Source organism: Cynocephalus volans, chromosome 13 (assembly GCF_027409185.1).
Source record: "Cynocephalus volans isolate mCynVol1 chromosome 13, mCynVol1.pri, whole genome shotgun sequence".
In the NCBI taxonomy this organism is placed as follows: Eukaryota; Metazoa; Chordata; class Mammalia; order Dermoptera; family Cynocephalidae; genus Cynocephalus; species Cynocephalus volans.
Genome location: NC_084472.1, coordinates 75,296,066 through 75,321,569, shown reverse-complemented (window position 1 = coordinate 75,321,569; position 25,504 = coordinate 75,296,066). Strand labels below are relative to the sequence as shown.

Below are 25,504 nucleotides of genomic sequence, written 5' to 3'. Positions count from 1 at the left end.
TCCTTTTTTCTCCCCTTCTGGAATACCCCTGATTTGGATATTTGAGAGCTTAAGGTTGTCTGTTACCTTCCTTAGATTTTCTTCAATTTTTTAAATTCTTTTTTTTTTTTTTTTTTTCTGGTCTGCCTGTGTTAATTCAAACAGCCTGTCTTCAAGGTCAAAAGTTCTCTCTTCTGCTTGTTCTAGCCTGCTGGTTAGACTCTGTTATGTTTTTTATTTCATTGAATGAATCCTTCAGCTCCACAGGCTCTGCTACTTTCTTTTTCAGGGCATTGATTTCTTTGTACACTTCTTCTTTCAGATCCTGTATATATTTTCTCATTTCATTGTGTTGTCTAACTGAGTTTTCTAGTATCTCATTCCGTTTCCTTAGAGTTGTTGCTCAAAACTCCTTGTCAGTCATTTCAAGGACTTCCTGTTCTGTAGGATCTAGAGCTTGAGAGTTATTTTCCTTTGGTGGTGATGTACTTTCTTGATTTTTCATATTTCTGGTACCTTTCTTTTGGTGTTTAGTCATTGTGGCAGTGGGTATCATGGTCTACTTGTTCCACCCTGATGTCTGGCCTGGATCCTGAAGGGACTACCAATTCTGGGCAGCAGGAACTAGCCTGGGCTGGGGGTTCCATGGTGCCTGCCTGTTCTGTTGTGGCTGACTTGGGGCCTGTGGGCCCAGCAGCTCTCAGGCCTCTCTGGGTGGCAGGTACTGGCCTGGGCTAGGGTTCCTGCAGTGCATGGCTCCTGCCTGTTCCAGCATGGCTCTCGGGCCTCCTGTTGTTGCTTTTTAGTAGTCGCAAATTGCTTGATTTGTGGGAGAGAGCAATGCTAGGAACTGTCTACTCCGCCATCTTGACCAGACTCCTTCTCTGTATCTATTTATATTGATGATTTTTCTCCTAGTTACGGGTCATATTTTTCTACTTCTTGGCATGTCTATAATTCTGTGTTTCAAGCTGGACATTGTGAATATTATATTGCTGAGTACCTGGTTTTCATTGTCTTCCTTTAAAGACTATTGGACTTTGTTTAGACTGTCAAGTTACTTGTGGATCCATCTTATGCTTTCAAACTTTGTTTTTAGGCTTTGCTAGGAAAGGTATAAAGTCATTTTCATGCTAGAATTAGTTCAACATATTAGCGAGGCATAATTCTTTGGGGCCTTCACTGCATGCCCCAGGTAATTATTGAGAGAACTACCCTCTCCTGGTCAGTTTGATCATCTACCTCCATGAGCTCTGAGCATTGTTCAGCCTACAACTCCTGTTATTTTTGCCTGACTTTGTGGAGTTTCACTCTATGCATACATGCCCTGGTGCTGATCAAACACTGAAGAAAACTACCTCACCAATTTCTGCAGCTTTTTTTTTTTTAATGAAACTCTGTCCTTTCTGCTTCTACCTCACTGAACTCCAATTTTTATTTCATCAACTTAGCAAGGCTGTACCCAGAGTCCAGATATTTCCTCCAAACAGAAAGCCAGTTTAGTGGTAAGGTCACCTCATTTATTTCCCTTCTCTCAGGGATCACAGTCTTGTGCTGCCTGTTCTTCAATGTTTAAACATAGTTACATATATTTTGTCCAGTTTCCTAGTTGTTTCTGGTGGGAGGTTGATCATGGCCCTTGTTACTATGTCATCATGGCCAGAGCTTAAAGTCCCCAGTAGATAGATGTTGTAGTGCTTCAAGGCCTGAGCCTTCTCTAACCACATTTGCTCCTCAAGTAATCTCTGTTCACAAGGCTTTAAAAGTCATTTAAATGCTGATAATACTCAACTTTATTTCTGCAGCTCTTTACTGCAGATTACTCATCTTTTCTGTCTAACCTTGTTAACCAGTAGTTTCTTAAATGGTTGCCCTAATTCAATGCCTTTCTGTCTGAAATCCATTGTCCAATTAGAAACCATAATTAGTTTTTAATATTATAAATCATATGGAGTCACTGCCATGCTTAAGACTTCAGTAGCTTTCTGCTGCTCTTAGAATACCATTTAGACTCTTTACCATGAACTACAAAATTTGATATGGCATTAACTATCTCTCTGTCTCATCTTGAAACCTCTCTTCCTAGCTCATTATAATTCTTTTCCTTTTGTTCCCTTGATAAACCAAGGCCTTTCCTGCACTAGGGACTTTGCACTTGGTGTTACCTTGGCCTGGAATGAGCTTTTCTTTGTTCTTTTCAATTCTGACTCTTTCTTGTCTTTCATGTCTTACTCTTAAATGTATCTTTCTCAGTAGGACCTGGACTCCATTTCCATCGCCAGTAATTTCCATCCCAAGTACACCTTATCTATTTATTTTATAGCAGCTATTTCAAAGTGTAATTGTTTATTCATTTGTTTATTATCTGTATGTTTTAGCTGGAATGTGACCCAGTTCAGGTCAAAAACCTTATTATTCACCGCTATATTTATTCTTATGTATATCCCATGGCCTAGATTATAGTGAGCACTCAATAAATATTTGTTGAATAATGAAGAAATGAAAACTAAATATATACTTAATTGAAAGAGTAAGGAGTCAGACTTCAAGTTCATATTCTAGCTCAGGACTTTTAGTTGTTTGATTTAAGTGCCTTAGGATAATAGTCCCTTGCTCATAGAACTATTGAAAGAATGAAGTAAGATAATATAAGTAAAGCACTTAGATTATGCTTGGCACTAATTTTCCAACCTGATGGCCATGAAGATGATATCTAACATTTATGGAGTTCAGTAGATATCATTATCATGGTTATCAGGTTGGAAAATTAGTTACAGGACATGCTACTTTAGTAGATACAAGCGAGTCTGATATAGTAGTTATAAGCTTTTCAGCTTCATTTATTGTAGTGATTTTATTTAAAGTGTATTCTTGAATGTGCTTAATCTTTGAATATCTGATATAGATGAAAAGTTGGTTTCTGAAAGGCATTATAATGAAAAAATAAGAATATTAGAACTAAAAGGTTTTATATCTAGAAATTTATTTATCTGTGATAATTAATGTGAGGACTGTTAATCAGCACATAAAAGATTTGTCTTAAATAAGATATGCAAGTGTACTTCAACAAGTTCAAGATGATCCAAATATTTTCATGAACTTTTTGAAGTACACTTGTACATTAGTATGGCTTTCTACCCTTAACTTGCTTAGATGGGTAGTAAAAAAAATTCTGTATGGAAATTTTTGTATTTACCTTGAGGATGTTGTTGCAAATGTTATTTACCATATTTATCTCTTTCAAGTTTTTAAGGTGATCTAAGTGAATCATTAGTATTAATTCAACCAGTATTTATCAAACTTTGCCATATGCTATGTGCTGAGTTTTCAGTAATAATAAGGTGTTTGTGGCTCCAAGAGAAAATAAGCAAAAACACTTGTAATATATTGTGATAATTTCTGTAATGGACAGATGAACATGGGATAGTGGGACCACTAAAGAAGAAATACTTAAGTCTGTCTTAGAACAAAGAAAGGTAGGTTTCTGAAGGACAGTTTGCATTGTGGATAGGGCATCAAGAGCATTTAAAGCAAAGGAAATTGGCATGGAACATGGGACAGCACAGTGTGTTTGAGGAATTGCACTAGTTCTTTATAACCAAAGTGTAAGGGAGATAAGATTCCAATCATTCTTTTTCTTAAACTGTAGTTTTCAAATTTGTGAGAATTCCTCATTTTCCAGAAAAGTCTTTCCTCTGCCTCTCCAGTAAAGGAATACAGTGTCTTGAAGAGATGAAAGTAGAGCTATTTTTTTTGCTTTAGTGCTTCCTTGTCCTATTGCCCCCACCCTTTGTGCTCTGCCTCACAAGTGGCTTTTTAAGCACATCTTCAGAATCCAGGATTCTGGAAATATCTTTTGGATCACGATACCAAGGCATTTTTTTAATGTTATTTTTTAAATGGTTATTTTTGTAGAAACCAAAATGTGATGATAATAAGCTGCCTTACATGTTTAAGCAACCATACAGATAATAATTAGAGTTTTAGTTGATCACTGTAAGAAAAGCAATCAGAGTAGTGCTTTGATTGCCACCATCTATAAGAGGGACTATAAGTGATGACCTGGAACAAGCAGAGTTGCCAGAAGACTGCTCTTCCTTGTATACTACTTACTTATTTACACCCTGCTTCAGACCAGAAGGATTAAAGATTATATCCAAATATATAAATTGTACTTGAGAATATGTATTACAAATAAGCAAGCCATTAGCAACTATTATACGTAGTTGTTAATGCTGTGGGAGAAGGGAGTTAGAGTGTAATACCCTCCAAACTGGGAAGGAACTTTCAGACAGAAGAATAAAGCAGGCAAATTCGTATGATTTACAAAAGTTTTATTAAAAGGGTAACTTACATACAGGAAAAAGTCACATGCAGCAAAGAATCAGATGTCTGTAGCAGATAAGAACTCTCTCTCTCTGGCTTGTAGGTAAGGCTTATATAACATAACTTCAAAGAAATAGTTTAAGAAAAATAAGTTTCCTGTGACTTATGAAGCAGGGAGCCTGTGATGCTTGTGCACAGACTAGTTGACACTATCAGTCACATAGTCCCTAAACCCTATGTTCCTGTTATGCTTGCTTGAAGGTTAATCTATAGCAGGTCAGTGAAACAAAGGAATGAGGTTAAAAAGGAGTCATGGTGGATGGTGCACAGATGGCTTTAGTCCTTTTCACCCTCTAACAACATTGAGTATAAGATTTACCTATATGGTGGTCAAAGTGAAAAGAGATTTGTTATCTGTGCCATATTTCTAGAGAGAAGAAAATATAATTGTTTCTTGGCTCTTCCCTCTGTAAGAGATTTTTCTTCTTGGGTTTTATATAAGGTTCAGTAAATTCTGTAATAAATGATAACTTCAATATTATTTCTACTGTAAATACAGTTACAGATTTCATGAGATAGTTGTAACAGAGTAACTTGATAAAAAGGAAGGTATAACACTTAAATGGAGATCACTGAAGATAAATTTGTAAAAGGTCAGAATGAAATAATCTAAAGTTGCAATTTTCTCATGATCTTGCCTACGTAAGGACAGAATCTAGGTCACCAAATGAATAAGTCTTCCAAATAGTCACATTTTGCTGTGTGGCCTTTAATAACAATTACTCAGTGGCTGGCACTACAAAGGCATGCTATGCAGTGCTCTATGTTGTTGGTTGAAAAAAAGGCTCATATAACTTAGAAATCAAATGAGGAGATGATAAGGTTGGTGGTAACCTATAATGGAAAATGACTGTAATTTAACCAAGACTGTAGTCTGGATAGGTTGCCTGCCATTTTTGTTGAAGATAGATTACAAAGTAATTTCCAGTTAAAAACTGTAACTACTTTTGTGAAGAAGTTTCATGCTTTTTTGTCCATTCAGCATTGATTAATGATCAATTTGTTTTGAACCGTAGAGCATTAATTCTAGAACTTTAACATGAGTATTGTCTGGAGTGTTTGTCTAAAATGCACATTCCTCCACCCCATGCCTAAGGGTGTCTGGTTTAATATATCTGGAGCACAGTTCAGGAATATACATTTTTGACATGCACTGTAAGTGATTCTGATGCTGATGGTTCATAGTTCCCACTTGAGAAACACTGCCACAGAGCACAGTTGACCTAATTGGGGCCTGGAAAGTATTTAAAGCATGTTATATGTCTCCTTTCCTGGCTACTAAAAATATTAATAATGTTCCCGAGGAATGTTGAATGTTATGCTTATGTAATGAACTGCCACTATGAACACATTGTCAAATGCATTCATAAATATTAAATGAGCTAATTTTCTGTAATAGGGTTATTGGACAGCAGCCAATTAAATTTTGTGTGTGTGTGTGTGGTTTTTTTTTTTTTTTTTTTTTACTTCCCACTTCCCCAGTGACCAATTAAATTTTGGAAAGCGACTGCTAATATGATTTTTACTTTACTTTCTGGCAGTAGTTAAACAGAAGTGCCAAATTTCAGTCATGTACCATGCCTAGTTTGTGAAATAAGACCATAGTTTTATCAGAATGATACAGAGTATACTTAATTTTCTGTTGCTAATAAGAATGGTACAATGCTAACTCAATAAAATTTAAACAAAATGGATAGATTTGGGATTAGAGAAAAGCCTTGCACTGTTCACAATTATTTTATCTCTTGGGAAGCAATTCCCACTTCCTTTGATTTTTGCAAAGGTATCTAATAAAAATATAATACTAATTATTAGACTAACAATAGCTGGCTAGCTTTATCAAGCATTTCAAGTGTGCTAGATACTACTTTAGTGTATTGTAGCTTCTTTACATATAATTATTTAATTCTCACAACCACCCTGTGAGATAAATACTGTTATTATCCCCATTTTACAGATTAGGAAATTAAGATGCAGAGAGGTGAGTTAACCTGCCCAAGGTCACATAGCGAGTCAGTATAGATTTTGAGGGACGGACGTATTAGTAACACGAAGTGAGTATTGGACTGATCTAGTTTCTTTGCACAGACACAAAGATTGATTAAAGGTCATTAATAATTGCACTTTCTTACTATTCATCACATATCTTTCCGTAAAATAACAGTCATCTGTGGTGTAGTAGTTCTTACAAGAAAACTTGCCTGGGAAACCTTGGAATATGTTATAGAGGAAAGTAGTATAAAATTTAGAGGTAAGGGCCAGCCTGTGGCTCACTTGGGAGAGTGTGGTGCTGATAACACCAAGGCCATGGGTTCGGATCCCTATATAGGGATGGCTGGTTAGCTCACTTGGGAGAGTGTGGTGCTGACAACACCAAGTCAAGGGTTAAGTAAGATCCCCTCACCAGTCATCTTTAAAAAAAAAAAATTTTAGATGTAATGTTCAAAAATTAACAACTATAGTTTGAAGGAGTAGAGAGTTGCCTTTTTAAAAAAAATTAAGTAAATTAAACTAACACCACACAGCTATAGTGTTATGAACAGTGGATAAACTGGCAAAGTTTATAGTCCACAGATCAGAACAGTCTTTGAAAACTTTGGGTCCTTATCTTATATTTGTTCATTCAGTGAACGCCATTGAAGAGACATTCAGTCTCAAAAATCTCTCTCTCTTTCTCTCTCCTCCTCCCCACTCCCCCGTGCCCTACCCTTCAGTCTCATTCTAGCAGAGACCTATGGTTCATGAAGTTTACATAATGCCTTTATCCTTTCTATTGCTGCAACTGTTTTCTGATCTTGTGGTGATAACCTCTCTAGGTTCAGAATTTCCAGAGTCAAGGTATTTTTCTACCCTGAAAGTTTTGTAGGAAGGCAAGGACTGGATATATTTTCAATCACTTTATTATATCCTCAGCATTTAACAAATGTAAATGATCTATGGGTAGAATATATGCATCAGTTAGAGACTTCTTATACATTAGTGCTTTATACCTTACCAAATATAACTTTATGTTGATAAAGTTTAGGCAAAGAAGTCCAACAGTAGAAGTTAATGGTGAAGCATTGTTTAAGGTTTATTCCCTACCACATAGCTCTCCTTTTCTCTGTCCTGTTAGGGAGAATTCATCGGTAATGAGTTTGATTAAAAGCCTTTTATACTGAGGCTTTTAAAAGTATAAATCAGTCTGGAAAAACTTTATTCTACCTTCAGAAGAAACAAAGGTAATAAAAAGGTGATAAGCAATTTAAAGCCAGTGTTACTGTGTTCTATTTTTCTCTAAAGAACAGCTGTTTATTTTAAAGTACAAACTTGTTAAGGATGTTTGTTTGTCCTCACAAGTGGCTACAGGATGAATTTGTGTTTGTGGAGCCTCTGCCTCCAAATCCCTCCATCCCCTCACCCCACCTCCAGCTTCTCACTCTGAGTCAGGCTATTGCAAGCAGATTCATTTAGTCAACAAATATCTATTAAATATCAGCTGTATATGCCAGGTACCATTCTAAATGCTGAGCTTATAATATTGAGTAAAACAGACAAAAATACTGTGCTCATGAAGCTTATATTCTAATGAGAGAATGTAAATGATAAAACAAAATACAATGCATATTAGATGATGATAAATAACTTGGAATAACTGAGGCAAGGCTGGTAAAGAGAGTTGTTTGCATAAGCTCCATTTCTCCTCCTTATTAGGAGCAACTAGTCTTTAGGTACAAAGGTTATTCCTCAGAGTTTGCTCCTGGTTGGGTTGCATGCTGTCATAATGTAGTGAATGGTCTACAAAGCCACATATACTTGTTTTTGGTTTTTTTTTGTTTTGTTTCGTTTTGTTTTGTTTTTGGCAGCTGGCCAGTATGGGGAACCGAACCCATGACCTTGGTGTTATAAGGCTGCACGCTAACCAGCTGAGCTAACTAGCCAGCCCCACATATGCTTGTAAAGATTCAAGTCAAATCTTTGCATTTGTTATGATTCTATAAAGAGAAATTATCAATATATTTGTTCCAATCAAAATTTTTAAAATTATAAAATTTTCAGGATTCAATTAATTTATAATCCCGTGAAACCTCAAGGAGGTTGAGATAGATAATTACATCTTAACTCCATTTTACATTTGCCACCAGTTAAGAAAATGTCAGAAGAATCAGTCAGATGAGGATTATATCAGTTTTATTTGTGATAAAGCTGGACTGAAAAACGTTGCTTAAATTTGACCCAAAATTGTACCTCTCAGTATTTTTATCCAATGACTAGTCCTTGAGACAGCCATGGAGTATGCAGAACAAACTTCTTTAACCCACAATCAGAGCTTTGTACCCATCAAGCTCTAGTAGCAGGGAGACTGAGAGTTAGACCCAGCTTGCCCCTAGCAGGCAGTCCCCAGGCCTGACCTCTGTGTGCTCACCACAAGGCAGCAGAAGGGGAGCAGGATGTGGGCACTTCATGGCAGGCAGATCTGAGAAAAAGAATAGGAAATGTGCATACTTTATTACCCTTGCCTTCTCTCAAGTTTGCCTTGAATCAATTCGTTCTTCCTCATTTTAGGGATGGAGGGAGACCAGATGTGTTCTGCCAATACTTTTCCTTTCTGGGGACTGGAGTGAAAAATGATCTCTTCTGTGAAAACTTGAGAATTCCTTTTCTTCGTATAGCAAATGCAGAGTGGGAAAAAAAACGATTAATGTACAATTCACAAGTAACACATGGGCCTTAAATGTTTTCTTCTGATTTGCCAAAATATCTGTTCTTAGATAATTTTCATAACTTTTAAATTAATGTTTTAAATCTATTTTTAACCTGATTTATGGATTGAAGTGAACAAATATTTGCTGCTTTGAGGGAGCAGTCTTTTAGTTTTATTGCAGTAAACATAGGCTAAGCAAATGTGCCCATGATAAACCATTTCATAGTATAACTAAAGTATTACTAATTCATAATTTTATATGAAAAATACTAAGGATGAAAAAGTTAGTTAACAGAATTATTTTAAGTAGAACTTTATGTGAAGTTCTATTAATGCAGCTAGTACTTAATTTATTCACTATCTTATGTGGTTCTCTTTTTTGAGAAAAATGGAACTAAGCAACAACAAAACTAAAGGAAAACATACATTTAAGAAAAATGTTTTAAGGTTTTCTAAAACATTGCTTTCCTAAAACATTGCTCTCCTGTTTGATTTTATATTGGTACCAAATACTATCTATCTATGTAAATTATCATGGTACAAAGAATCTAGAAAAAGACTATAAATGAAGAAAGATCTCAAGCAGTCTGTTATGGATGAGCTGCTGTTTCAGGAGGATTTCTTTCCGTGGATGCTAAAATTATAGAAAATTGTTTAAATAACATGAAAAGAACAGTAGAATCAGAATTATAGAACTGAAAATGTTCTTATATAAAAGTTTTTTAGGTAGCAATGAATATCCTATTTAAAACTTAATAGTCTGTCAAGGAGGAGTGGAAACATAAAGGGTTTTCCAACTGATAGTTGTCAGATCGGTGGGTGGATGTAAACCCATTCCAAGGGGCAGATTGTCAAATTCCATGACCACTTGAAACTTCTAACTGTATTATATTATGCTATTATGAAAGTTATTTTAATTAGTGAAAGGAATAAACTAGAATTGAGAATATTTTACCAGGGCTAGCTAAAATTTATCTAAGCCTAAAAAATATTGCATCCTTTTCTGTACTCTCCACACGTTTAGATACATAATGCATGTGTGCTGCATATTTATTGATTAGCAGGTACCTGAGAAAACCTTTACTGGGTGCCTATTTTATGTATTGCTTGTTTATAATAAACTTGGTTCAAGCCATTAAAATAATAAACAAGTCAAGTGTAAATTCTGCTGGCAGTGGGAAATTCAGCAAAAGAAATACTTTCGGTACCATAATTAAGTGCTTTAACAAGCTATGTATCTTTACCAACTTCACCAAATGGTAGTCATAACCATTTTTCCCCCTTAAGTGCTATAATATGCAAATTATGTTCAAATAATGGAAATCTTTCCTCTTTTATTATTCTCAGAGACAGATTGTACCAATAAAATTGGCCTACTATATAAATTTTCATTAATATGCTAAATGTGTTTTTCTCAGTCTCCCATCTGGTGAATGGTTCTTATCAGTGCCTTAGTAGTCATATTTCAAATTCCTTTAGGGTTAATTCAGCCCAGAGACTTATGTATATACTTATCTGTTTCATAGCCCTGTCTATCCATTACATTCTAATTGTTGAAAGGTTGATGGGTAGAGGCTATTCCTATTACCCCTGGTCTTATCTAACACAAATTCAGATTTTCAGCACCTCAGCTGTACATTGTTTTTTCTCAATTCAGTTGACTGAGTTCCTTCTCACTGCTGTAATAAATGATTCTCAGCATTGACATCAAAGTGCTTGTCCTTCCAGCCTTCTGTTCTGCTGAGAAAGTCTCCACTCACAGTTCCATGTTCATAGAAGGAATGTTAGACTTCTTTGCACTGTTTTAAAGCCCCTGATTTCACCAGTGTTGGCTAGCCAGCAACTCCTATGATTAAGTGAAACAATGTCCACCAATTATGTGTGATGGTACTTAGCCAAGCTTCTCACTAACTCATATCTGGGCAAGACTATATGGGGAGAGTTGACCATAGGAAGATGAAAGGAACACTTAGCAGAAATATCATGAAAAAAGAACAATATGGGCGATGAGTGAGAAGGAAAGAATAGGCAGTTTATAGCACTGCCTGATTTCTGACAGATTTCCAATTCCATTCCACTTATATACCTAAATAAACACCTCTCCCCACCTTTTAAGGGTGACTAAAGTGAATTCCCTTGTGTCAAAACCCAAGCATGACTCACAAGTTTAGTTTCCTCTGTGAAAAAAATAATGAGTTGAAATTAAAGAGATTTAGGTTCTAACCTTGGGCAAATCACCTTTGAGTCCTCTAGCTCTAAATATATGATTTATAAGTATAAAATAACAAAATTATTATTAGCCATAACTTTCTCTCTCATTCTTATTTTTTTTACTCTCTTACTCCTAACAAGAAATCTGTTGACTTTTTTTAGATGTTGAGGACATGTTCACTTCCGGATCTCTCAAAGCTGTTCAGAACCCTGATGGATGTTCCCACTGTAGGAGATGTTCGTCAAGACAATCTTGAAGTAGATGACATTGAAGATGAGCACATTAAAGAAGGACCTTCTGACTCTGAAGACATGTGAGCATAATGTCACTAATATATACTAGTGTTAACAGAATTTTTAATTTATATTTAAAAATTGACTTATTCTAGACAGTTTTTAAAAATGACCCATAGCTAACTTTTCACTACCCCTATACTTTTTACAACTTATTTAAAGTACAATCATGGAAATTTTGATAATGTGTATCTGCTTCCAAATAATATAGTAACTTAATCTCACTTAAGGAATATAAGAAAAAAGTTTCTGTTTGCTATCACCGTATTATTCACCTCTGAGCATCCAGTACACTGGCTTGCACATGGTAGGTGCATAATAAATATGGTGAAATGAATGAATGTTAGCAGGATAATAACTGTTTAATAGTGGAACACCACATGATACAGGGATTACAATGGGAAATTGTGAAGTAATTAATACTCCACAGTTCCGCAGGAAAATGACCAGAAAGCTGTACATCTGTCTCATGCCATGTATGATTTCGAAGCCATGGCAATGGGGATTTAGCAGGTAGTCTAGTTTTTTGTGTGTAGGTGTGCATGTGTGTGCATGCAAGTGCACCCACGCGTGTTCTGCATGTAATTTGATTGCTTTCACAAAATTCCTTTCTTCGTGATTTGTGGAGAATCTAGAACCTAAGAGGAAAATTTAACCAACAACATTTCTAAGAACTGTGGGGAGTGATAGCCACTTAGATTATAATCCTCCTTCACCTCTTCAACATTAGTCAGCCCTCTCAGCCTCTTAGACAAATGTTACAGACTTTTGGGGGAAATGAAACCAGGCTTTTTGAGGAAATAAAATGTTCAAGAAGATACAGTATATTCAAATCACCCAGAGAATATGTTATAAAATATTAGAATTTGGCTGATTTGCATCTGGCATATTTTATTTTCTGGTTTTTTGTTTTGCTAAACCCTTGCTTCTTAAATTTCTAATGAAACTATTTTTTTTTCCTTTATTTTGTTTTTATTATAGCATGTTTGCTTAATTTACAGCAAGCAGAAAATAAGCTGGGTCTTGTTTTGATCCAAACATCGATGTTTTAAGGGTTGTACACAATATTTGTTAAAAGGAGCATATAAAAATACCTTTTTAGAAGCTTCTATAAGAAAGAAAATACAAAGTTTAACCCTACAACTTTCCTCTTTGCTAGAACTGCAAACTACTGCTATAGTTTTACATAGACTTTTTGTTGTTTAAACTATACGTTCAAGAAAATCTAAAAAAGTTAAAGAAACATGCATATAAATGATTGCATAGCAGAACATGAACATTAACTGCAAAGAGTAAAGAAATGAAAGTTAGAAATACTGTCAAATATACAAAAATTATTCTAGAATCAATCCTTGAAACACATTCCACAAACAGTGTTTAAAAACCATCTTTTTGTTCTTTACAGGCAAGGCCTAGATTACTAAAACCAAAATTGAAAAAAGTAATGCTCTAAAAGGAATCATTTCCCCACAGTATTTCTTACTTATGTTTGCAAGCGGGCAATTTGAGATTTTTAAAGATGGTAACTTTTTATTCTCAAATGAGACCGGACACATCAAGTCACTTATATTGCCCCAAGATGATCTTTCAGAGAAATACTAGAAATTATAAATGGTTAAGGGTATTATTACTTCCTCATTTTTAGTTAGGTACTACATTGATAATCAAAAGCTCGAGAGATGTGACTCTTGCTTAAAATTGACTAATCCTTTTCCCAAAATTATTTTAAATTTCATGGCACCCTAGAATCACCTAGAATGGGAGTGTTGTCTTTCAGCTTGCCTCACGTTAAATAAACTGAGGTGTGAAGAGCAAGCCTCTCTCATAAAGAGGTAGGCAAATTTTGATACAAATGCACACATCAAGTGCTGTAAGAATCAAAATTCAGTTCTTTTACACTATGCATACAAACAAAACCCACTTTGAAACAATTTACTTGTTTCAAACAGCAGTATGAAAACTAAGTAATATTATGGTCAACAATGCTCCTTAAATTTTAGAATACTACATAAGAACATTTTTTCCCCTGTAAAGTTTCTTCTGCCATCATTGACCTGCTCAAATTTTAAGGTGAGTTTTTCTGATGTTCGTGTGTTCCACATCTTCATAGAAACCAGAAAAAAAGCAGTGAATCCTCCATGTTTCAGTCAAAAATTCAGTCTCCCTGAAAATGCTACGTAACCCAGCTGGCATCATTCCCCAAGACAGTTGGGTTGACAAAAGGACTATTCCACAATGCGTCATAAACTATTATCATGGGCCTACACATCAGCAAGACAAAAAGGTCCACCCTGAACCTAAATGTTTCTGAGCAGTCAGTGTAATACCGTAGCTACAACTTCACTTTTGTATCAGTCTATCTTATTAGCAAGCTACGTTTTTAGGTTAATGGTTCTACCAAATATGGATATTAAAGTTTATTTTTAATAAGCCAGTGTTGCAAATTATGGTCAACCAACATCTTTTCAGCAAATACTTCAAGCATAAAAAATGAGAATCATTACAAAAATATACAGAGACACCACGAATTGGTAGCTGCCCATCACGTCAAACAAACTGGACTCTTAAGAATGGCTTCTCAACAGCATATCATTTTACTTATAACCATTGCCTGGTTCAGGAAAACTAACAAGTGTTTTTTAAGCATCATTGCAACATTGTATTCCTGATAATTTAGGTAAACCAAACTATGAGTAAATGAATGATGCATGCCTAAAAATTATCATGGTTTACAATATCAGTGGCTACTGGACTTAGGACTAGTCCAAGACCTTGATCTAGATTTTGACCTAGACCTTGATTGAGATTTGGATCTAGGTGGTTCTTTTTTCCTTGATTCCTTTTCATATCTTGAGCCAGACTTACAATGTGTTTTGGAATCTGCATTAGAGGTGCCTCTAGTTTTGGTGTGAGAGGCAGACCTAGAATGTGATTTAGCCTTCATTTCTTTCTTGGGCTGGGACTTTGGACTATGATCTTGAGTTGGATTTAGAAAAGATTGATTTCAGTGTTTGAATCTATCATTGTCAGAATGGCTTCTGCTGTGCCATAGTCTTCCAGTCAGTCTACTGTTTCTAGGACTATAAGATCTATAATTGTAATCAAAAGACCAACTTCTTGACCTCCTTTCATAACTTCGGCTTCTAGAACATCTGTATCTGTCATAATCATCATAGCATGAAGAACTGTACACATTCCTCCCTTCCTTGGCTTTCATCTGCTTTGGTGTCTTCCAATCCCCCTGTGCAAACTGTATTTCAATTTGACATCCACAAATCCATTTTCTGTCCAAATTATGTAAAGCATCTTCAGCATTGCAAACATCCTCAAATTGTACATAAGCAAATCCTCTTGGACATCATGTGTAGAAATCAAGTGGAACATACACATCAACTGTAGGACCATAATGACCAAATTCGTGCCGTACATCTCCAGACCTGGTGTCGTTGGCCACGTTCCTGAGGAAAAGAAACTTGTTGGGGGACCGCAGGTAGCAGGACATGACGGTGGCGAGGGTCTCAGCCAGGGGCACTAATGGGCTCTGCAAACTGTCCGCAGCTGCAGGGGTGGATAATGTTGAAACTCTATTTTTTAAAGATTGCCTTTTAAAAAAATTTTTTCATAAGAGTTCTATAGATTTCTACTAGTGATCACCCAATTTGGAGGAAAAGTTACCTTTTTATCTTTGTTTCTTCTACTTGACTGTGGTCATTAAGCACTTTGATTTTGTGTTTTTGTGAACTCCACCAGAGACAACATTCAGCACCTTTATGGTTGACAAAGTGTTAGGTAACAATTTTTTCCCCAAAATATTAATAAAATTATCAGTTTTTATCTGAGTGAACTATAGCTTATTTGTGGCTGGTGTTGTTTTAAGTACTAGTTGTGTTCCTTTAATTATAAGTTGAGCAAATTTTATTTTAAAATTTAAGTTAGAAGCCTTTAGTATTAATTGAAATTTTTGAAAACTTATTTTTTAAGGCAAGTTATTCTGTATCCATGTAGGAAAATTTCACTTGATGTTTGCCTTTTGGAAGTTTTGGGGTCTTTGGAGGGTTCTTTTTTTTGGTCCAAACTTTACTCAAGATTTTATGATAAGAAAGCCAACTAAAAAGTGAATTCAGGACCACATTTTAAAGTTCCTTAAAAAGCTGTCTGAGTGCTCATTTCCTAAAAGATGTTAATCTTCTCATACTTTTCTTCCAATGGCAGGCTTAGCAGCCTCACTTGAATGCCATCAAGGGAGAGCACTAATTCCTCTAGGCTAATACTAGAAGATTTTATCAATGGGTCAATGTTTAGTTATTGTAGTAAATAGTACACAGCAGGTGTGCCTAGTAAGTTAGTCTTGTAATTAAATATTAAATTAAACGTTACTAGCAGGATGATCCTAAAGATTAGACACTCTGTCATTCTAATTAGATGCTTTGCTTTTCTATATCTGCTGAATCAAATTGCAGGAATTTGTACACATAAATACAAAATAAAGATATTTCTGCATAAAAAGATTATTTTCTTCTGTTAATGAAAATTTTATTCACGGTCTTGTATAACACTGTTTAGATTTTAGTTCTTCAGTAAATATTTGATTGTTTGATCCAAGTCTAAACATTTAGAAAGGCCTTAACAGCCCTCATGTCCTGTTTAGCATTGCTTTTCTGGTAGATGAAATTCTCAGCTTGGGTACATAATCTCTTTCAGAAGTCTTAATACATCTAAAATCTCAATTAATCCATCCGGTTCTCCCACCGCCCCCGCCGCGGGTCCTAGAAGCTCGGGCGGCGGGAGGAGCGGCAGCGGCCCAGCAGCCCAGCTTTGCGAAGGCTCTCGGCGCGCCGCGGCCCGCAGGCACCCGGCACGCGCCCTCCCCGCCGCCAGGATGCCCAAGAGGAAGGTCAGCTCAGCCGAAGGGGCAGCGAAAGAGGAGCCCAAGAGGAGATCAGCGAGGTTGTCAGCTAAACCTGCTCCTGCAAAAGTGGAAACGAAGCCAAAAAAGGCAGCAGCCAAGGATAAATCTTCAGACAAAAAAGTACAAACAAAAGGGAAAAAGGGGGGCAAAGGGAAAACAGGCCGAAGTGACTAACCAAGAAACTAAAGAAGATTTACCTGCAGAAAATGGAGAAACTAAAAACAAGGAGAGTCCAGCCTCTGATGAAGCAGGAGAGAAAGAAGCCAAGTCTGATTAATATCGTATACCAAGTCTTATCAGTGGTTCCTGTCACCCTTGTACAATCCAGAGGAATATTTTTATCAACTATTTTGTAAATGCAAGTTTTTTAGTAGTTCTAGAAACATTTTTAAGAAGGAGGGAATCCCACCTCATCCCATTTTTTAAGTGTAAATGCTTTATTTTAAGAGGTAAAATCATTCGCTGGTTGTTTATTTTTTGGTACAACCAGAAAATAGTGGAATATTGAATTATTGGAGGCTTTGACTGTCCTGGGTGTCAGCTTAACATTCCATAGATGGGGGTAGTTTTTATATCCTGTAATACAAAGCATACTAAATGGCAATTTGAAGTCACAGTCACATATTTACTGTGTCTTGAACATTTAAAATTAGTTCTATTCCCATGTTATTTTTTAGTAGAATTGTTTCTTGAAGACCACTCCTTAATCATTGCTCTCCCTGTCAGAACTGTGTGCACTCTGTAACATCTTTGGTCATGGTAGTCTAGTTTTCCTAATAGTTTTGTTAATGTGTTGTGAATGATTGGAAATTTGATTATGTAGTGTATATGATATTAAATTGTGAACTGGTGGGACTTATGTAACAGCTTACCAACATCTGGAGATACTGGTACTTGATATCCTCTTAAGGAAAATTTGCCTCCAAATTTGAAGATGGAAGGTCACTGGAAAAACTTTTAAAAAAATCATGATATGTGGCTTTTTAGAATTTCGGTACATATGTTAAGAATTGTGTACAAATTGAAATGTCTGTGATGATCCTCAACACAACCAATAAAATCTCAATTATGAAAAAAAAATAAAAAAAAATAAAATAAAATAAAATCTCAATTAACTCTCTTAGTCTACACACTTTTTCATTTGTATGCCACTTTAGGAGAAAGAAGCAAATCATAAAAAAATCTATGAGTATGTTTCTTGGGCATCATACTAGTGGTCGAACACCTAGATTTCAATTCTGTTTGTCATTTATTGACTTGTGCAAGTATTTTAAACACTTTGATTCACAATTTCCATGTCTCTAAAGTGAGTTTCATGTGAATAAAATTTAAGTAATAGGGTAAAACCAAAGTACTATAAAAATGTAAGGTATTATTTGTATAAATAATTATTTATTATTTTTATTATTATTTATAAATAATTCATATAAATTAGTTCATTTCAGCATCTGTGATCCCATAAAATAGAATTAATATCCGGACCAATGCCTTGGAAACAAGATTCTCCAGTGAAGATTATGATGGTTCATATATTCTAATTACACAGGAAAGTCTACTTATTATGTATTTTAGAAACATTTTCAAGAATAAGCATCTAAAGATAAGGTTTCTGGTGATCATTTTGTTTACTGGATCATCTTATTAACCTAAACATATAATTCCCTAAGTATTTCCACTTCTAAAAGTTCAAATGCCCAAAGGGCATTTAGGTGGAAAACCTTTTGCATAGTGTACACATGAAGATTTTGCTGAACTTTCAAAATTACAGAAAAGAAAAATACTTGAGTATTAAGTATTTGTTTTAGAAAGCAAGTGAAAAACTTCTTAGTTTGGCCTCTTAAAATATTAAAACATTGTTTCAAAATATAAGCAATGAATAACATTGGCAGTTATGTGATTCTTTGGCAAATCAGGACCATTTTAAGTAAGTTATCTTCTAGCTTAAGTGTTCCAGAATATGTGCCGTGTGCTATATTTATCAATCGTGTTCATCCACATTTCCTTGGTTAAAAACTATATAGAAGTTTTCAGATTTCTTTTTATCTTCGATTAGGTCTTTTAAGTAGAAGGGAATACATACATATTGAGTTGAAGTAAAATTTCAGAATAAGGTAAAGTTCTAATTTTTTTAATTTCAGTGTGTTTGAAGAAACTGACCCGGATTTACAAGAGCTTCAGGCCTCGATGGAGCAGTTACTTAGGGAGCAACCTGGTGAAGAATACAGTGAGGAAGAAGAGTCGGTCTTAAAGAACAGTGACGTAGAGCAGACTGCAAACGGGACAGATCTGGCAGATGAGGATGACAATCCCAGCAGTGAAAGTGCCCTAAATGAAGAATGGCACTCAGGTGCATTATCATGGTTGTGGGTCTTTTTCTTTTTCAGTGTGTACAAATATTTCAAGAATTTTTTTTCTGATGTTTGATATGAACCATTTTCAACTTGAAATAAAACTGAAGCACTTCTGTGTCCCTGCCCTTTCTCATTCTTTTTCTTTTCACATAAATGTGTATACATAGTTGTTCCACTTCTTTCCCATTAAATTAAAGCAAAGCTTTTTTAAAGCATTTGTATTCTGTTATTTGTTCTCCATTTTTTGACTTATTTTTTCAGTAATAAAGATAATAACTTAGTTTTCTTATCACTTTATGTTTTACAAGGAGTTTCCACATATAGTAGTTAATTAGCAAGTTTAATTCTGAAAGGAATTTTTTTAATCCTGACACTCTTTTTTGTTTTGGAAACTATTCTTTGTTCATAACATTACCCCTAACGATGCATAGAAAACTTGTATATTTCAATAATTATATTATTTGGGAGGAAGAGCTAATGTGAAAAGATTCACATTTTTTTCAAAGTATCTCAAAGCATGTCCGTGACAAAACCTTTTGGGCTTTTATAGTACTTTCTAGGTGCTTTCCTAAAATCTTATGAGTATGTTTTAGGTCATCTGCCTTCTGCATGCTTTTTCATGTTATGGCTCATGTTTATTATAAACTTTTTTAAAATGGTAGTTAGAGTTGGTTACTTCAGTGCAGAATGTAGAGGTATGCTTTTTTCATTTTTTTTACTAAATTAAATGACATATCTAGGAATGTTTTTATTCTAACATGATTTACTGTTAATGTCTATAAAAGAAAAGATTCCCTAAGTAACATTCTCATTAAGACAGATTTTGTATATACTTTGACTACTTATGTAAATGACAAATATTATAGTGACAAAAAATTATATTGAAAGTAGAAGTAGTCTACTTCAATGGCATTATTCATTTGTGATAGAATTTTAGTCTATTATGGTAAGAATTATTCAGTCTTATTTTTTAATAATAAGATATACTTTATGCTTTCTAGATAACAGTGATGGTGAGACTGCTAGTGAATGTGAATATGATAGTGTCTTTAACCATTTAGAGGAACTGAGACTTCACCTTGAGCAGGAAATGGGGTTTGAAAAGTTCTTTGAGGTTTATGAGAAAATAAAGGTAAGTAAAATGTCAATTAAAACATTTGCTTTTGAAATGTGCTCTTTGAATACTAGAGAAATGTTCATGAACTTTATTGGCCATTAGATTTATTATAAATAAGTGCTAGAGATAGTTAATATTCAGATATTAATTTATATTTGGGAATTTGGTATAGGCTATTCATGAAGATGAAGATGAAAATACTGAGATTTGTTCAACAATAGTTCAGAACATTTTGGGAAATGAGCATCAGCATCTTTATGCCAAGGTTCTTCATTTAGTCATGGCAGATGGAGTCTATCAAGAAGGTAAGATTTCCTCACATCTTTATGTTTTAAATAAATGTGAGAAAAACAAACTGACAAATGTAAATTGATGACCTTACATCACATCTATTTTGATAAAATCTATATTGGAACCATATCTATTACTTTTAAGCAATTATATAATTAACTCTGTAACATACATTTTTACTGATCTGTCATATGCTTTTATTGCCTTAAGTTCTTTAAGTCAATATTTATCATTTAATTTATAAGTAACATTTGAAATAAGTTGTTTGGGTTTTTTTTAAAAGCCTCTTGTTGACATTAGGCAAATAAGTACAACCAGTGCCCTGTGAAACCAGGAATGAAGAATACAAAGTTCATGTTCAAAAGCTCTCTAAATTTTCTGAAAACAGGACACAAATTTGGTGCTGATCCTGCTAGCAAAGCAGGAAACTTAATTAATCCCATGAGTCACAGTGTTCATGAGACAAAACATGTTAGTTGTAAAGAGGACAGCTATTTTTGGTGTTGAAACCAAAGGAAAGTTTTTCCCATGATCCTTAAGAAAGAGGGCACTATCTTACAGTGTTTCTCAAACTTGAGTAACATGTGCATCCCTTTAAAGGGAAAAAATATTTTTTTCAGGCACAAGAATCCAAGGGTCTGTAGACTCCAGTAAAAAACTCAAATCTTAGTCTTTGAAAATGTCCATCAGTTGTGAATTATTACTGTAAAACAGATGTCTTATTTTCTAAATATTAAAAGATTATTTTATTATCATCAGAATGAAAATATAAAATGTAAACATTATCTGGAACTTATGGATTCTTGATTTTATTGAGACTTTGGACTCCATCTTATAAAACAGCGCTATCATAAAATGAAAAATATTCTCAGTAATTTTTACAATATTTGGATTTCATGGGGCTGTTTCTCATAATATGTCATGGTGTAAGTTAATGGCATGAGGCCAGAGAATGATTCCATTTAAGTAAATCTATGGAGGGTATCAAACCAGTTCTATTCATATTCAGACTGTTCACCCTTCAGGCAGTTCTCCATAAGTATTGTTTCAATAGAGCTTTTCATAAGTAATCAGCAACAGTGTGCTTGGGGTTTCATTTTGCTTGACAAGTATCTGGAGAGCTTTTATTTTGCTTTGCTCCTGAAATGGAGAACTGTAACAACTGAGCCACAGGGTAGAATTGACACTCTCTTTTGACAGCTGAGTGGCTTCAAAAGGATATACGCCTACATAGAAGGTCATTCCCCCTGCAAAGGGCCAAGAATCAGCCTGGGCTAATACACCCCTCAAGAAGCAATATCAGATTTTCTCTAGCACCCAAATGAAAACAAGATAAGTACCCCAAAGTTCTGTGTCATAGATCCTGGCAGCAATTCCATTACCCTAGAAAAAAAATGTAAAGAAATTAAAGCCAAATGCCTACGCTGGCAACCCTTTTAAAAAATCTTTATACAGCCCATAAAATATTATAACTTACTAATATATCCACTAAATAAACTGGTTGTAAAACGTATACTGAATCATATGAGTAAGTTAACTTGCTATTTTGTATGGTGAATCATAAGACAGTTAAATGTTAGACAATGACTGGATATAGAGTAACTGTTTTGGAATCCTTCTTATTGGAAGTAATTAGACTCCATATCTAACTGTCTTATAGACAGTTGTCCCTTAGGCCATATATAGGAGATAATAATAATAATAAAACCACGTCATCTGCACATGGTGCTTATACACTTTCGTTCTCTGTGTTGGGGGGAGGGGAAGGTAAAGAAGGGAGAGAGCTTTTATCTAGCTTACCCAAAAGTTGTATCAAGTCATTAAGGTTCAAGTTAAAAAGAAGATTGTCTAAAATACCTTTCTGTTTTATTTCATTGGAAATTATCTGTGTCCTGAAAAGACAACCTCAACTATTCAACTCCCCTGATAATGTTAACAGTATAGATTTAGTAAGCATCAATAACTACAGCTGTTGATAGTTAATGCTGCTTAGTTCATAACTAGGTACTATCCTGAAGTCAGAAGAGCTTGTAAAATGTGTAAACTATTTAATATTATTCCTAATAAATTCCTCCATGAGAAGATGAGTATAACTGTGGCCAATGGTAGACTGGCAGGGACCACCAAGTCTTCATGGAGAGCATTAGCATTAGCAGCCCAAGCTTATAGATTCCTAAGAAGGAAACACATACCTTCCTTCCACATTCATTTTAGATGGAATATTGGGCTGTGGTTATGTAATTAAATTATAAACAGCAGTTAAAATGAGTGGCCTAAATTTACATCTATCAATATCGATAGCCTCAAACACATGATGAGTTGAATAAATAATACAAGAGGTACTTCAGAAAGTTCATGAAAAAATAGAATTAAAAGATAATATGAATCTTCCCATGAACTTTTTGAAGACCCCTCGTATATGATACCATTTACATATTTAAAAACAATTTTGTTTAGGGATGCACATATGTAATAAAAGTGAAAAACAATGAGACTGAAGAATACACATCAGTTTCAAGGTACTGAAAATACCCCCTCGGGAAGAAGAGAGGGCAATAAGATTGAAAAATGGTACCCTATGTGTAATATCTGGTTTTCCTTAAATAATCCAAACCAATATAGCAAAAATTAACTTTTCTTGTTTCTAGGTATTATTACTTTCCTGATTATTTGAAACATTTTGTAATTGTAAAGTATAAGTAGAGTGATAAGTGTAACATTGAAAGCAATAAAATGTATATAAGTTGCATAAAGGAATGATCCAACTATATTGGAAGAAATAATGGTGACAGGTTAGGTCTTCCTAGTGGAGAAGACTTAAGAGTTGTATTTGAAAGATGAATGGGAATTTGCCACAAATCAGTGTATGTACTTATGCAAAGAGGGATGCAAAACATTGTAGTAGGAGAACTATAAGCAGTTCAGTGTTATTAAAGTATAAATTATGGGGCAGTTGGGGAAGATGGGGACTGAAATTTGGTAAGGCTGGAAATATTTAAAAGGCCAGATCATGAAGGGCTTTGCAGTCTGTATTAGAGCATGGATTCTATCTCGAGGCAGTAGGGAGCTATTGAAGGGTTTTAAGCAGTACAATGATTTGACATGACATTTGGGTTTTAATGGAAGATTACTTTTGCTAGAATACAGAAGTTTCTTGCTTATAGATGATATTTGCTTCTCACTTTATTCTTCATTGTATTGTCTGAATATTTTACAATAAGTATTGCTATTATAATAAAAACTACATTAAAACTATTTTTCTTTAGTATGAGAATGAGATTTTTTTTTTTTTTTACTGAGTGGATACAGCTTAATTAGAAATGAAGTGAATTTTTTCTTTTTTCTACAGATAATGATGAATAATCTTCAGACATTCTTTAATCCTCAACTATATGAAAGCATTTGAATTTGGCTCATCAGAATAACAAGCTTCAGTGGGAAATAAAGCAGCTATTTATAAGAAATATCGAATTTAAGATGGGCATGCTTATTGCATGAAAAAGATGGAGAAACATGCCGTTTTTCAATTAAGATTCTAGTATTTTATCTGTTTTGTTTGTTGAGTTCTATAGTTAAATCCTATAGAATATAGACTTTATTAATCATTCAACCAAAGCATAAGAGACATTGATACAGAACTGGTCTTAATGGTTTTGAAGATTTACTATGCAATGTTAATTTTGATTTTCAGCATGTGTCTTTAGGTTGGAGAAATTACCTATGTCATGAAAGACCTGCCTATGGTTTTTCATTTAAGTATTTTAGCATGACCTTTTTTTTTTTCTGTCTAGTACTTGTTTTCATCCAGGCCAACAATTGTGCGTTAAATAAACTTGTCAAGGGCTCTATTTAAATCTTTACATTTGGAAGATGGAATTTTTAGCCTTAAAGTTTATATTTTCAAGTCCTTTTCAGCCAGTGTGTCTCCTGAGCTAACTCATGGAAACAGGCTGTAGAAATTATTGAAAATTTGGATTATGAACGAATAGGAAAATTATATTTACTGATATTGTAGAAGTTGGTTAATTACTTCTATTTCTGTGTAATGACCAAAACCAGAAATATGGTATCTAAAAATTAGCCTGTGAATTTTAACACTGACCTAGCATGTAGCATAAAGTTGCCCTCTTGGTTTTTAACTTCCTCTCATGCCTGTGCTTCCGGGACAACATGAGGTTTAAAAAGAGAAAGGAATCATTTTTATTTTGACACTGTGACAGTTTCGGTAAATAGTATCACAAAGCGGGGAATGTTTGCCTCTTTTAATTATTTCCATTATGTGAGGATTTAGCTAGGTCATTAAGATGATTGTTACACAGCTTCAATTGCAATATGCCAAGTATTAATGGTTTCATTACAGAAGTCTACAGTCCAGATGTTTTTAGTAATAAAAGCAGAATTTTTGAACCTCTAAGGACAATCAGCTTGATTGGCATAATCTACACTTTGAAAAATAAAATCCTATCTTGCAGCACTATCAGTACTATGTTGAAGTTATTATGTATGTCTAACATCCAAAACTAACCACTTGAGGGCCAGCCCGTGGCTCACTCAGGAGAGTGTGGCACTGATAACACCAAGGCCATGGGTTCGGATCCTATATAGGGATGGCCTGTTTGCTCACTGGCTGAGCATGAGGCTGACAACACCAAGCCAAGGGTTAAGATCCCTTTACCAGTCATCTTTAAAAAAAACAAAAAACAAAAACTAACCACTTGATTTTTATGTTTATTTTATGATATTAATGTTAAATTACTATTAAATTTTTATTGTCTACCTGAAGCATACTGTTGAATGTCTTTTATTTGTTAACCCTATTCTCAACAGAATGCTTTTACACAGAGCTGAGAATACTTTTGGTTGGTTTTATACCTGATGATTTCCCTTTTTTTGTTTTGTTTCGTTTTGCTTTTAATGGAAGAACATTTGAATTCTGCACTTTAATTTTCTACAATCCTGAAAGGTGGTAATGATTTTTGGGGGGTTATTTGTTAATTCTTAAACTATTACAACTATTAGAAATAAGTAGAAAAAGTTGTTTTAGGGCCGGCCCGTGTGAGACTCAGGAGAGTGTGGTGCTGATGACACCAGTGCCCTGGGTTCAGATCCCATACAGGGATGGCCGGTTAGCCCACTGGCTGAGCGTGGTGCTGACAACACCAAGTCAAGGGTTAAGATCCCCTTACCAGTCATCTTTAAAAAAGAAAGAAAGAAAGAAAAAGTTGTTTTAGCCATATTTCAAAAGATGTCATATATGCAGGAATAGGGGTGACAAACAGGAT

General features: G+C 34.7%; 1 protein-coding gene and 2 pseudogenes across 12 annotated transcripts in view; 2 read left to right on the top strand and 1 right to left on the bottom strand.

Moving 5' to 3' along the window:
- The window catches only part of NEK1 (NIMA related kinase 1), a 206,772-nt gene that overhangs the window by 166,849 nt on the left and 14,419 nt on the right, over nucleotides 1-25,504 (top strand). For 11 of the 12 annotated variants that reach the window (XM_063076750.1, XM_063076747.1, XM_063076748.1 and 8 more), the window contains 4 exons: nucleotides 11,423-11,574; nucleotides 18,602-18,810; nucleotides 19,816-19,946; nucleotides 20,104-20,236. In XM_063076750.1, coding sequence (XP_062932820.1) covers nucleotides 11,423-11,574; nucleotides 18,602-18,810; nucleotides 19,816-19,946; nucleotides 20,104-20,236 — 625 coding nt within the window. Of the gene's footprint in view, nucleotides 1-11,422; nucleotides 11,575-18,601; nucleotides 18,811-19,815; nucleotides 19,947-20,103; nucleotides 20,237-23,571; nucleotides 24,997-25,504 lie in introns of those variants that run through there. The other variant, XM_063076753.1, reaches the window with a different exon arrangement.
- LOC134362175 (serine/arginine-rich splicing factor 10-like) lies at nucleotides 14,292-15,056 on the bottom strand (annotated as a pseudogene).
- LOC134362025 (non-histone chromosomal protein HMG-14-like) lies at nucleotides 16,292-17,537 on the top strand (annotated as a pseudogene).